Here is a 14,978-nt window from a genome sequence, read left to right on the forward strand (position 1 = left end):
AATCCCATCTGAGACCTCACTAGAAGAAACATTCTTATTTCTGGACAAATTCCATTCATGACGATTTATGTATTTTGTAAATAATAGAAGTTTTCTCTACAGCTTTCCTCCTTTTTTCTGAGTTCTCACCAGAATTGCCTTTAATGTCCATCTTTCTACCTACAAACTTTTCAAGGTAATCTAGACTTTTCTATCAGGCACCTCAAAACTGTTCCAGCCTGTACCCATTACAAAACTCTTCTAACCTGTACCCATTACAAAACTCTTCCAGCCTGTACCCGTTACTCTTCCAGCCTGTATCCAATTCCAAAGACCCTTTTTAGGTTTGTTACAAAAGCATCCCACTTCCTGGTACCAAAATCTGTACTAGTTTCTTAACGTTGCCATAACAAATTACCATAAACTAGATAGCTTAAAACAACAGAAATGTATTCCCTCTCAGTTCTGGAGGCCACAAGTCTGAAATCCAGATGTCAGCAGGATCGGTTCCTTCTGGAGGTTCTGAGGGAGAACCTGTTCCACACCTCTCTCCCAGCTCAAGTGATTGCTGGCAATCCTTGGGGTTCCTTGCCTTGGTAGACACATCATTTCAATCTCTGCCTCTATCCTCATGTGGCATTCTCCCCTGTGTCTTCTGTGTCTGAATCTCCCTTATTTTACAAGGACACCAGTTATCAGATTAGGGTCCATCCTACCCAGTATCACCTCATTTTAACCTTTTAAAAAGTATTTATTTATTTATTTTTGGCTGCGTTGGGTCTTCGTTGCTGTGCGCGGGCTTTTCTCCAGTTGCGGCGAGCGGGGGCTACTCTTTGTTACGGCGCGCAGGGTTCTCATTGCGGTGGCTTCTCTTGTTGTGGAGCATGGGCTCTAGGCGCACAGGTTTCAGTAGCTGTGGATCGCGGGCTCTAGAGTGCAGGCTCAGTAGTTGTGCACACGGGCTTAGTTGCTCCACAGCATGTGGGATCGTCCCAGACCAGGGCTTGAACCCGTGTCCCCTGCACTGGCAGGCGGATTCTCAACCACTGCACCACCAGGGAAGCCCACCTCATTTTAACTTGATTAAATCTGCAAAGATGCTATTTCCAAATAAGGTCACATTCACAGGTACTGGGAGCTAGGACCTAAATATATTTTGGCGGGGAGGGGGTGCATAATTCTACGCACTACAGATAATCAATACTTTCTTCTAAAAAATAAAGACCGACTACAATACTATACCAACAAAACAAAACAAAAGTAGAACTAATAGCCAACTGTTCCTTATCAATCTAACTTATTTAGGGTCCCTATATTTTAACTAAACTCAAAATTTTATTAAGAGACTTTTATTAGACTGTCTTTATGACAAAAGCTTATTTAAATCCACATGCAAAAGAATGAAGTTGGAACCTTACCTTATATCATGTATAAAAATTAACTCAAAATGGATCAAAGACCTCAACATAAGAGCTAAAACTATAAAACGCATAGAAAAAACAGGGGAAAAGCTGCATTATGTTGGATTTAGCAACGATTCTTAGATATGACACCAAAAATACAGGCAAGAAGAAAAAAATAGATAAATTGGACTTCATCAAAATTTAAAACTCCTGTGCATCAAAGGATAAAACTGAGTGACAAGGTAAGCCATGAGATGGGAGAAAATATTCACAAATCACATATCTAATAAGGGATTGAAATCCAGAATATACAAACAATTCCTACAACTCAACAACAACAGAAAACAACCTGATTAAAAACTAGGCAAAGGATTTGAATAGATATTTCTCCAAAGAAAATACACAAATGGCCAATAAACACACAAAATATGCTCAACATCACTAATCATTAAGAAAATACAAGTCAAAACCAAAATGAAATACCACTTCACTCCCATTGGGATGGCCATTATTAAAACAGAAAAACAAAACAAAAAACCCCAGAAAATAACAAGTGCTGGTGAAGATGTGGAGAAACTGGAACCCTAACATTGCAGGTGGGAATGTAAAATGGTGCAGCCCCTGTGAAAAACTGTATGGTAGTTATTCAAAAAATTAAACATAAAATTACAATATGATCCAGTAATTCCATGTCTGGGTATATCCTAAAGAACTGAAAATAAAGACTCGAATAGATATTGTACATCCATGTTCATAGCAGCATTATTTTCAATAGCCAGAGAAGGAAACAAACCAAATGTTCATTGACAGATGAATGTTTAGACTGTGGTATATGCATACAATGGGATACTATTCAGCCTTAAAAAGGAATGAAATTCTGACACATGCTACAACATGGGTGAACCTTGAGATTTAAGTGAACCTTAGGCCTAAGTAAAATAATTCAGTCACAAAAAGACAAATATTGTATGACTCCACTTATAAGAGGGACATGGAGTAGTCAAATTCATAGAGAGAGAAAGTAGAATGGTGGTTGTCAGTGGCTGGGGGAGGGGAGAATGGGGAGTTAGTATTTAATGGGTACAGAGTTTTAACTAGGGAAGATGAAAAACTTCTGGAGAAGGATGGTGGTGATAGTTGCACAACAATATGCATGTACTAATTGCCACTGTATACTTAAAAATGGTTAAAATGGTAAATTTTATATTATGTATATGTATATTTGTATATTATGTATACAGTATATTATGTATATTTTACTTACAATATAAAAGTAATGGGGCTCTCCTAAGCAAATTACCAGAATTAATAACAGATTACCATTGAACTTGATTTTTACCAATGCTTAAACCTCACTTCAATAAAGTGCCTTTGAATGTTTTCTGTTTTACTAAATTCTGTCTGTGCGAGACCAATGAATATATTACCTCCTGAATTTCTTTTTCTAGTAGCTCCACTCTTTCTCGAAGGTGTCTCCTCTCTGTGTCAATAGAAAGAAGTTCCAGTCGAACTGAGCTGCTTTCTCCCTCAGCTTGATGGGCTTTGACCTCCCAGTCTTCAGCACGGTCATGAAGCATCTGAAATCTATCTAACAAATCTTGATTTTCTCTTTCCTGGTTTAACCACAATCAAATTGTTTCTAAATTAGTCATCATTACTCACTGGAATACCCATGTCATAAACATATACACACATTGGGATTTTTGTTTTAATTTAGGAAGCATAAGCTATCTGTGCAGACACTATACTAAGTAAGATCTGTAAGAAAATATACAAAGACAGTAGGCAAGATCTCCACTTTCATATGTTAATATCTAATAGAGGAGACAGAATAAAGAAACATGAAAAAGTTAAAAAAAAAATCAGTCTTAAGTCCAACCTAAACAATGTTTTTTCACCTTAGCAGCCATTAAGCTCTCCCATCGTGACACTTCAGTTATGTAATTATGAACTCTACTCTTCATTTCTTCTTTTTCTTGCACTGCTGCTTCTAATTCCAATGAAATTTGCTATAAATCAGAAAATTGAAGACAAATCTAAAATCAATGTAGCACCTAATGAGTTCTATTCATGTTCAAATAGCTCTTTCTGAATTTGGGGAATAAGTGAGAGTAGGAAAAAAGGAAAACTGTTCCTGACTGTTATTTTCACATGTTTTTCTTGACTGATCTTGACTTTTTAACCAAATATTACCATATATCTCCCACAATATATGTGACCACATATCTGGTATTTAAACTAAGGGCTAGCTACGCTCAGGGGTTGACATTTAAAAAAATATATATCAGCAATATGCTCTATAATGAATAATTTTTTAAAATATTTAAAATAAGAAAATCATTGGTTTTCTTGGTGTAATCCTTTAATAAACCAGCACAAACAAAACCAATACCTTTTAGTATTTGCCATTCTAAACTATTCATTAATTAACTTACAGGCATATCTCTAAGCCACTGGAAGTAAGTATGAATAATTAAAATCTATCATGGGTCTTGAAAACACAGCAACTTTGCCCTGGGGGTGATGCTGAGGTCCTCACCCAGTAGGGTAACACCAATTTCTGCCATAGAGAACACCATGCTCCCAGCTTCAGGATTCCTTGCAACAAAGACCACAATGGTGAGGGGACTACAGTTGTACCCATTAGACACCCTGTAATATACTGCAGCATTCTAAACCACATTTTAAAATACCCTTATAAACACTATTCTCCTTAAAGAATTATTCCTTTTGTTGTTGATATTTATATAATTAAAATTTAGAAAGCATATTTAGAGCTTTAAAATTTAGCAAACAATGAATATATTGTATAACTGTATACTATAAAATTATCAAAGTTTATGCATTGTGCTCATACCTGGTTTTCTCTTGCCACTGTAGCCAGATCATCCTGTAATCTTCTGTTTTCCTTAAAAGACATTTCTTTAGATCTTCCTACTTCATCAAGTTCCTTGTGAGCTGCATCAAGTTGGCGCCGGAGGCTGCTTATCTCACGGTCCCGATTAATCAGTGTTTCCTTTAGGTGGCTGTTACATGGGTGGTTAGCAATAATAAAGCTTTTTGAAAAATTTAGTTCATTTACAAGAAAACTGTTGTACTCTGATTTAAGTATACTAGGAATGCAAGAAATTACAACTACTCAACCTATGGACTGGGAGAAAATATTTGTAAATGATGCAACCAACAAGGGTGTATACCAACAGCTCATACAACTCAATAACAAAAAAACAAACAACCCAAGCAAAAACTGGACAGAAGATCTAAATGGACATTTCTCCAAAGAAGAAATGCAGATGGCCAATAAGCACATGAAAAGATGCTCAACATTGCTAATTATTAGAGAAATTAAAATCAAAGCTACAATAAGGTACCACCTCACACCAGTCAAAATGGCCAACATTAAAAAGTCTACAAATAATAAATGTTGGAAAGGGTGTGGAGAAAAGGGAACCCTCCTACACTGTTGGTGGGAATGTAAATTGATACAGCCACTATGGAGAACAGTATGGAGGTTCCTTAAAAAGCTAAAAAGAGAGTTACCATATGATCCAGCAAACCCACACCTGGGCCTATACCCAGACAAAACTATAATTTAAAAAGATACACACACCCCTATGTTCATAGCAGCATTATTTACAATAGCCAAGACATGGAAGCAACCTAAATGTCCACTGACAGTGAAATCTATAAAGAAGATGTGGTACATATATACAATGGAAGACTACTCAGCCATTAAAAAGAATGAAATAAAGCCATTTGCAGCAACATGGAGGGACCTAGAGATTATCATACTAAACGAATAAGTCAGAAAGAGAAAGACAAATACCATATGGTACCACTTATATGTGGACTCTAAAATATGACACAAATGAACATATCGAAGAAACAGAAACAGACTCACAGACATAGACTGTGGTTGCCAATGGGGAGGGGGCTGGAGGAGGGAAGGATGGGGAGTTTGGGATTAGCAGATGCAAAGTAGTATTACAGAATGGATAAACAACAAGTCCTGCTATATAACACAGGGAACTATATTCAGTATCCTATAATAAACCATAATGGGAAACTTCCCTGGTGGTGCAGTGGTTAAGAATCTGCCTGCCAATGCAGGGGACACAGGTTCGATCCCTGGTCCGGGAAGATCCCACATGCCTCGGAACAACTATGCTCGTGCCCCACAACTACTGAGCCTGCGCTCTAGAGCCCGCGAGCCACAACTACTGAAGCCCGCATGCCCTAGAGCCCACGCACTGCAACAACAGAAGCCACCACAATGAGAAGCCTGTGCACCGCAACGAAGAGTAGCTCCCGCTCACCGCAACTAGAGAAACCCCGCGCACAGCAATGAAGACCCAATGCAGCCAAAAAAACCAAAAAAAAACATAATGGAAAAGAATATGATAAAGAATATATATATATAACTGAATCACTTTGCTGTATAGCAGAAATTAACACATTATAAATCAACCATACTGCAATAAAATTTAAAAAAAGAAATTACAACTACTTCATTAAGATACTGATTAGGTGAAGCAGATATTTTAGATCTCTACCAATCATTATGTGCAAATAAAGTCATAAAATAAATTTATTATTCTAAAAGTCAAGTAAAAACAGAAGACTTTCAAGTGTTAGGAGCAGAACATAAACAGTTCAATTGGCACTTATTTAATGTTTAAGTCCCCACTATTATATAATATGTAAGGGTGTATAAAATAAATACAATTAGTGACTTTTGTCTTGAAGTAGAGAGACCAGACATAAAATGTAAAGTCTTGTAACAATGTTCAAAAAGGTTTAGATGTGGAATAAATTCAACACTGGCTACTAGGGTAATCTGAGTTTTAATGATTAGGGCCTGCACAGGGTAATTACAGTAGAAATAAGGAGCAAGTAGGTATGTAAAAGAATAATTAATAAGACATAATTGTTTAGATGTGGATGACAGAGGAAGGGAGAAAGTTAAAGAGGATAACATTTCCATGCAGGAAACTGAGAAAATAACTGATACTGGTAAAAATAGGAAAACTGGAAAAGAAATTTTCCTATTGCCAGATTGCTATTCAAATAGATAAAGCTGTATTCACTGAAAATTTCTAAAAAAGCTGGATGCCGTTCCATTGATTACTTACTTCATAGAAGATTCATACTCTGAGACTGTTGTCTTCATCTGAGAAATAGCTTTTTCCTATAGAAATTATAAAAATATGTAAGATTCTAAACCATTCATATAGAAATGTCTTCATTTGAATTGATACAATGTCACTTTTATATAGTTTAAATCCAATTATATAAATTATGTTACAAAAGAAACCTCCAGTAAACATATTTCCATGTACCAATTATATTTCATATATTGTCATATTTCTACCCACTCTAAGAATGTGAATTGTTCCTTGAGTTTGCTATAATCATATATGATAAAACTGTATTCTAGAAATAGAACTTTTAAAGATTCAAATTATTGGTATAAAATGAAATTTAAACACATTAGAAGATACGGCCTTGGGTCTTAGGAACTTGTACACAGGCAGTAAGAACTGCATATCTAAAACAGAGAATAAAATAAGCTTTTCTGTTCAGATGCTGGATAACATTACTTAACAGTCACATACTTTATTAGCTAGGTTTTCATGCAAGTTTGCAATCTTTTCTGTCTTCTCATCTACAGTCTCCTGAAGAATGTCTTTTTCTTTATCAATAACACCAATGGTCTTTTTCATTACATGAGCCTCTTCATTCTGTGAAGTCATCTTGAAGTGTAGTTTACCTATAAATGAAAAAGAAATGTTTGTTAGACAAAGTAAATTAGGATTAGCAAAAACAAAATTTAAGAATACTTACCTATTTTTTCCTCCAGTATTTTAACTTGTGCTTGTGCTGATTCAAGTTCACTTCTTTTCATGGAAAGTTGGTGCTGAGAGTCCTCAAGTGACCGCTGTAGCTGCTCATTTACTAGCCTAAAGAGTCAGTGGACAAAAACAAATGGTATTCTTTACCTCTGGTAGAAATAATTTTTTTTTAATGAAAGATCTTAACAAATAATTTTCTTATTTTTAAAGTTTCTTTTATTCCTTATTTTAAAGCTCTTCCAGTATAATCAAGGGCATTATACTATATATATTATTCCTTTCTTCAAAACTGTTCCATCTTCCCCAAAATAATATGGTGTAAAAATCAAATTAATTGTATACATTTTTCTAGAGGCTTCCTAGTAGTTTTAAAGCTTTTCTCAGTTTCCTAATATCAACCCTCTTTCTCTTAAAATCTATTTCCAATAGTCAAGGCAAAGGAAAAGTCTTGTTTTTACAGAATGGCCTAGCACTTCAAGATCCTGACCATCCTGACCAGCAAGCTTTTAATTCTGCTTCACATTCTGACTTTTTTTGATAGGTAGTCAACTGGAGGTCATAGTAAACAGGGAAATAGGTATTTACTGTAGTGCAATGAGGATTTAAGACTAAAGACTGGTTTCAGGGAGCAAAAAAAAAGGACATACAGCAAAAATAAAGACAATTTCAGACGAATCCTTTACTGATCAGTAAGATTAATTTTTTTTCAGAAGTAACAAGAATTTGCTCTCATGTCATCTAGGGTCTTTGGAAGCTTTTAGTCCTGGCCTAGGAATTCTTAGCCTGGCCTTGCTGGAAAAACATGGCTCTCACGTTAGGCTATTTACTGGGGACTTCCACAGGTTCCTTTTAGGGTTTGTTTGAAGATGAGATAGTAGAAGATACTAAAGGTGGCTTAGCTTAGAATTGCCTAATAGGGAGGAGGTTGGATTCTGAAACCACTAGTAAGATGGGACATCTCCCACAGAAATGAAGAAGTTTTACATGCAACACTGAGATATTCTGAAACACAAAAGACATGACCCTGACTGCTCTAATAGCAAGTGAATGATGACCCAGAGGCAGGGAGGGAAGTCAAGGTGAGGCTGACTTCTTTAGAATTGCACAACCAAATAAAACCAAGTCAGAAAGATTCTTGGTTCAAGCAATTTTACTTCATAAAATCATCTGTGAGGTCCAGGTGACTCACTGTATTCAAGCTGCTTGTAAAAGCTACAGCTATTACTCTGAGGGATATAACTACACGGAGTGGAGAAAAAAGAAAGCTAATATTCACTGTACTGATAATTTACAGACATTAGCTCATTTATTCCTAGGACAGTTCCATAATTAGAACCATTATCTCGATATTAGAGAAACAAATAACTAATAACGTGTTCAAGATGGCAAAGCTATTAAGGCAAAGAAAACATATAAATCCAGTTTAGTCTACCCTGATATCCATGTTTTTCTACTACATCACATTGACTACTACGAAGAGCACAGGACATCTTCTATGTGGAAGGGAAAATGTCTGCCAGTAAGCTATGAAGAATCCTTTCAAAAATGGAATGGCTCCCAGAGTTCCTAATGAAGGACACCCAGTAGTTGGCAGTGCTTGAAACCCTAGGTAGAAATGTAAAGATTTTTTTACATCTAAGTTCATTAGCAGGGTTAATTCCTAATGAAAGTAGGATTGATAAATGAAGGCAGGATAACATCTTGATTGATTATACATATAAAGGAGGCCCTTACTGAGTCTTAAAAATAGCTTTGCCTTTTCATATTCTAGTGTAGACAGGCAAGGGAATAATAGAGATTCCACACAGACCTCGGTGGTAACTTTCTGACAGAAGGATTGCTGCTAAGATAAAGGTCTTCTTAACGAAAGAACTGAGGTATAAAGTTCATAGGAAAGAATAGTTGAGTGACTATCATATTATTTGTCATCATGGTGTTTGGAAAGGAAAATTTGAGAAACTGTTGAGCACTAAGTTGCTAGGATGAGCTAATTTCTTAGCTTCGAAAGTGCTATAAGCAAAAAGCAAAGGGAAGTGATGACTTCCCACCAGAGAGCGAAGCAATAAAACTTAGAATCAAAATTCTAGCTCTCTACTTACCAGCCATGTGGCTGGATAAGACCATCTCTCTGAGCCTCAAATTCCTCAGTTTTATTACAGTACATGGATGTATACATGTTTTCATCTTAGGGGGCAAAAGTAATTACTTCTCTTCATGATGGACTATATTTTAAACAAAGACAGCATCATAAAGGGTCCTTTATTCATAAGAAGTGTTCAAGTTGTAAAATGGAGCTGAAGCTCCATCTAAGAGGCGTAGATTTGGAATTTTAATGGCCTCTTAGAAGAAAGAGAGATTGATATGGTATCCCTGTTTTTTAAAATTTATTTATTTATTTATTTATTTTTGGCTGCGTTGGGTCTTTGTTGCTGCCCATGGGCTTTCTCTAGTTGTGGAGAGCGGGCTACTCTTCGTTGCGGTGTGCAGGCTTCTCATTGCAGTGGCTTCTCTTGTTGCGGAGCATGGGCTTTAGGCACACGGGCTTCAGTAGTTGTGGCTCGTGGGCTCTAGAGCGCAGGCTCAGTAGTTGTGGCACACGGGCTTAGCTGCTCTGCGGCATGTGGGATCCTCCTGGACCAGGGTTCGAACCTGTGTCTCCTGCATTGGCAGGCGGATTCTTAACCACTGCGCCACCAGGGAAGCCCAGTATCGCTGTTTTTTTTGTTTTTTTTTTTGGTATCCCTGTTTTATTTCAGATGTCTCCAAGACTCTATGGTTATGACCCACCACTAACTGAGAAAGTATCATCTCTTGATAACTGAGAGAGGGGAAAAGGGATCAGGACTGGCTTTTCTTTCACATTTCTGCAAAAGGATGATGATTTATATCTGGTAGTCCTAGGTCCCTTGGCCCTTCTAAGTCCAGTCCCATGAGCTCAGCTGTCCTTACTTAGGGCCCTGGCTCCTCTTCTTGTCTTGGTAGAAAAAAATGTTAGGCATGCCCAGAAGATAATTCTTAGGCATCCTAAGGAATCTATGAGCCTTATCTAAAATGGTTCTCAATTCCCTTAACAAATAAATACTTCTCGAAGGAGACCAGTTATATTTGGTTTTCTGAATATACAAACACACTCTACTATAATAGCTGATACTTATTGCCATAATAATAACTCTAACTAGAGCTTATGGGCTCTTTCCAGGAAAATCCGCTAATGCATTTATTTGATCCTGGATAAATACATAACCCTCTAGTTTTAAAGAAGGTACACAGAGTAACTAAAGACTAAGGTGGAATGAAAACAGTCTGACGGTATTTTCAGCTGCAGGAATCTAAATGTTTAGAGCCTCATAGCTAGCAGTGGTAAGGATTAAGGCTATTGTCCTCTGCTGCTGCACCAAGAGACTAGACCAAAGATCCTCTATTTGGACAATTAGAGACTGTGCTTGATATAGAAAAGACTGTTTGGTGGCACTGAAATTTAATGAAAAATGCCTAACTCAGGGAGGGAAAGAGAAAATGGGCCCACCAGGTGGATGAAAAGGAATATATGCTTTATCTATCTGAGTATCAGCTTCTTAAATGTCTTCATGTTAAGGGAAACAGAACTTGATGTGATTAAAGGGATAGCAAGATCTCTACTAAACATATCAAAAGTTGCATGAGGTTTGGACAAGGAGACTTTATTTCCATACAGTGCTTGGTATTATGTTTGTATTGGGTTCAGCTTTGGATGTGAACTTGACAGCTTGAACTCATGGTTCTAATGTTTACCAATGTATACTGATATGGAGAATGTGACTGACACACCTTCCTCAGAGACAAGTCTGATATTTGTCAGAGCAAAAAAAAGTTATGGAATCCTGCAATCCCCCCGTTATTACCTATCTCTGTTTACAGACAAACAAATACCGGTAAAGAGAAAATTCTCCACAACCCATTCCTATAACAAGGTAAAAAGAAAATTCTCCACAACCCATTCCTATAACACAGTGACTGGATTATTCCTTGGTGAGGGAAGTAGCAGACTGGGTAAGAGAAAAGGGTACTAGCATAGCAGAGAAAACGCCAAAGGAGCCGCACGGTAGGGGATCCAAGGGAGGGCACTGAAAGCTCTGTCTTATAAGACTGGAAAGGGCATCCTGTGAGGGGAGGAAAGGGGAGTTATAGCTATAGTTTGAAGGAAAAAGCAAAATGGACTAAATGCAGCTCCAATCATCTGGACACAGAACGGAAAAGGGTAGACTAGTAATTCTGGGTGACAGAAATATACCATGGTATTTGTACTTTGGAGCTGAACATAGACATGAACCAGAGGGGGAGAGGCCATTCCATTCAGGTAGCTCTCCTTCATAGGATGTATGTAGTGCCTTGCAAGGAAAAAAAAAAACCAAAACGGAAAAAGAAGCTTCTACCTTAGTTCTTCCTAAACAGTATTCCTTAATTAAACAGACAAACAGCCAGCTCTTGGTCTTATTACATAGTTTGTTTTGATTTTGTGTAACAAATGTTTCCTAAATCTGGCCACTGTTCTCCAAGTTCATTGTCACTGTTTCACTCCAGACACATTGTCTCCATTGTCTGCCATCAGTCTCTTAAGACTCCAAATTCACCTTCCCTATGTTTGTGAGAGTTCACTTCCTAAGAGGAATGGTAGGAAGTCACCCCCTTGGTTAAAAATCTGTTTGTTCTCCATGTTTGTAAGATAAAATCCAGACACTCTTGGTTATCATACCAAGTTCTTTATTACCTGACTTCAACCTGTAGATACACCCTACTTGGGCCATACTGACTTTTTTTTACCATTTTTCAGACACATCACCTTTTAGACTCTGTATATAAATATTCTGATTTTACATTTCTTTGAAAGAAGAACGAGAAGAACAATGACATAGGTAGCAAAAAACTCTGTAATTTCCAGCAATTCTACACTAAGGAGTACAAACAATCTGAAGTACAGGCATACCTTGGAGATATTGTGGGTCTGGTTCCAGACCACCAAAGAAAATATGGCAATAAAGTGAATCATGTGGATTTTTTGGTTTCCCAGGGCATATAAAATTATGTTTAATACTCACAAACATAAAAAACAAACTTATGGTTAACAAAGGGGAAGGGGGAAGGGGGAAGGGGTAAATTAGGAGTTTGGGATTAGCAGATACAAACTACTATATATAAAATAAACAACAAGGTCTTACTGTATAGCACAGAGAACTGTAATCAATATCTTGTTATAAATCATAACGGGAAGAATATGAAAAAGTATATATGTGTGTATATGTATAAATATATATATATATATATATATGCACATATGTATAAGTGAATCACTTTGCTGTACACCAGAAACACAGCATTGTAAACAACTATACTTCAATAAAAAAAATTAAATTAAAAATTCAAAGCCATTGAAAAAATAAGTAAGTAAAAATAAAAGTTATGTCTGTACTATACTGTAGTCTATTAGGTGTGCAATAGCATTATGTCTGAAAAAAACGATGCACATACCTTAAATTAAAAAACCTTATTTCTAAAAAATACTAACCATCGGGGCTTCCCTGGTGGCGCAGTGGTTGAGAATCTGCCTGCCAATGCAGGGGACACGGGTTCGAGCCCTGGTCTGGGAAGATTCCACATGCCGCGGAGCAACTAGGCCCGTGAGCCACAACTACTGAGCCTGAGCGTCTGGAGCCTGTGCTCCGCAACAAGAGAGGCCGCGATAGTGAGAGGCCCGCGCGCCACTATGAAAAGTGGCCCCCACTTGCCGCAACTGGAGAAAGCCCTCGCACAGAAACGAAGACCCAACGCAGTCAAAAATAAAAAAAAATAAAAAAAATAAAAAATACTAACCATCATCTGAGCCTTCAGTGAGTTGTAGTAATAGACAAAGCTCACTGATCACAGATCATAACAAATATAATAATTATGAAAAAGTTTGAAATATTGCAAGAATTACCAAAATGTGACACAGAAACACGAAGTGAGCAAATGCTGTTGGAAATACGGCACCAATAAACTTGCTTGATGCAGGATTGCCAAAAACCTTCAATTTGTAAAAAACACGACATCTGCAAAGCACAATAAACTGAAGCACAATAAAACAAAGTACGCCTGTATCTGTTAGGGAGATGTTAGAAGGAGGTAGGTACAAAAATTTGCCTGCAATCATATCAAGCTATGAAAGTCTTTAAAAGTACAGATACTCAAAACTTACCCAGATTCACTCAGTGAACAGGAACCTCCAGAGATCAGTCCCTAAATCCATACTTTACAAAAGCTCCCCAAGTGATTCTGCTGCAAAGCCAACTTTGAGAACTACTGCTTTTCAAAGGCCTAGTCCAGAATGCCACCATTATGAACCTTATATAGCAACAAGCTTGTTCCCGGAAGAGAAATGAAACTTTCAATAAACTTACCTAAGTGAGTTCATCTCTGTTTTCTGATGAGATGAGTCACCAGCCACATGGCTAAGTTTTTGAGTTTGGAGTTTTACTTTTTTCTCTAAAGCCTCTATTGTTTCTTTCATTTTTAACATTTTAGACTTTAATTCACATTTTTCATTTTCAAGCTATAATTAAAGTTTAAAAATTAATAGGTATGTGTCTCAGTTTCTTTTCCTTAAGCACTCTTTCATAATATTTCTGGAAGAAAACTAAGGAAATAAATTAGATTTATTTAAAAATACTTTAAAAGTCATGTGTACACTTTAGGTTCTAGACGTCAGAATAGGCAAACACATTTTTCTCTCTCTCCTCTTCAATATCATTGAAATCAAAGAAAAGATACCAAAAAAGAAAGGCAAGAAAGGAAGAAAAGAATGTATCCATAACAGCAATGAGGGGAAACCACTAGCAGACCAAAATTTTGAGAAATTTCTAAAAAGAAAAGTAGCTAGGACTGAACTGAAGAAAAATCAGAGCAGAAAATACCGTAACCCAAACACAAAATGGAGAAGATTTATATGAGGAACCTGTAACATTTTCCTGAAGAGCATAAAACACAACCTGACTTAATGTGAAGACACACCATGTTTCTGAATGGGAACACAATATTGGAAACGGATTAAAATTTCCTGAAATAATTGTAAATTCAATAAAATTTCAGTAAGAATCCTGACACAACCTTTTTAAAATTAGATGGGTGACTCAGATTTCATTCTAAAATTTATTTAGGAAAAAAGAAAGTTAAGAAAAAACAGTAAGAATGGGGGGCAGGAGGAAGACTGCAGCTAGACTTGCTTTATGAGATATCAAAATAAATGAAAAAGCTACTATAATTAAGATAGTATGGATTTCACATATGGACAAGCAGATACATCACAAATGTAAGTTTAGGAAAGGCAGCATTTTAAGAAAGTGGGAAAAGAATAAACTCTTTAAAAATAGAGCTGGGATAGCCACTCACTGGAGACAAAAAATTAGCTAGATTCTATTTTATTTTACGTACAAAAATAAATTCTAGATGCAATAATGATCTATATACAAAATTCAAAACCAAGAAACATTAGTGATAAATTTAAGCCTTCCAGTTGAAACTGTAGACTGACCACACACATTTTTAACATCCCTTCTTCTGGAAACAGTGCTAAAATGACAGTAAAGAAATAAGAAGGTTATATACTCATAATACAGAGAGAACAAGAGAGAAAACAAGGGTGAACACGTGACTTCAAAAACTTGTGGAAGACAAAGAGCAGAGAGCGGTTCAGAGTGGAAGAAAGATATATACAATCTAAAGCAGGGTCTGA

General features: G+C 36.6%; 1 protein-coding gene across 6 annotated transcripts in view; it reads right to left on the reverse strand.

Annotated features, from left to right (window-relative positions):
• Positions 1-14,978, reverse strand: part of CEP135 (centrosomal protein 135) — a 79,659-nt gene that overhangs the window by 18,671 nt on the left and 46,010 nt on the right. For 5 of the 6 annotated variants that reach the window (XM_082390078.1, XM_082390076.1, XM_082390079.1 and 2 more), the window contains 7 exons: positions 13,648-13,799; positions 7,227-7,342; positions 6,998-7,152; positions 6,515-6,570; positions 4,240-4,408; positions 3,281-3,391; positions 2,810-2,995 (listed from right to left, as the gene is read on the reverse strand). In XM_082390078.1, the coding sequence (XP_082246204.1) occupies positions 2,810-2,995; positions 3,281-3,391; positions 4,240-4,408; positions 6,515-6,570; positions 6,998-7,152; positions 7,227-7,342; positions 13,648-13,799 (945 nt within the window). The remainder of the gene's footprint in view (positions 1-2,809; positions 2,996-3,280; positions 3,392-4,239; positions 4,409-6,514; positions 6,571-6,997; positions 7,153-7,226; positions 7,343-13,647; positions 13,800-14,978) is intronic. The other variant, XM_082390077.1, reaches the window with a different exon arrangement.

Source organism: Balaenoptera borealis (assembly GCF_965194805.1).
Source record: "Balaenoptera borealis genome assembly, chromosome: 4".
NCBI classification, from domain to species: domain Eukaryota; kingdom Metazoa; phylum Chordata; class Mammalia; order Artiodactyla; family Balaenopteridae; genus Balaenoptera; species Balaenoptera borealis.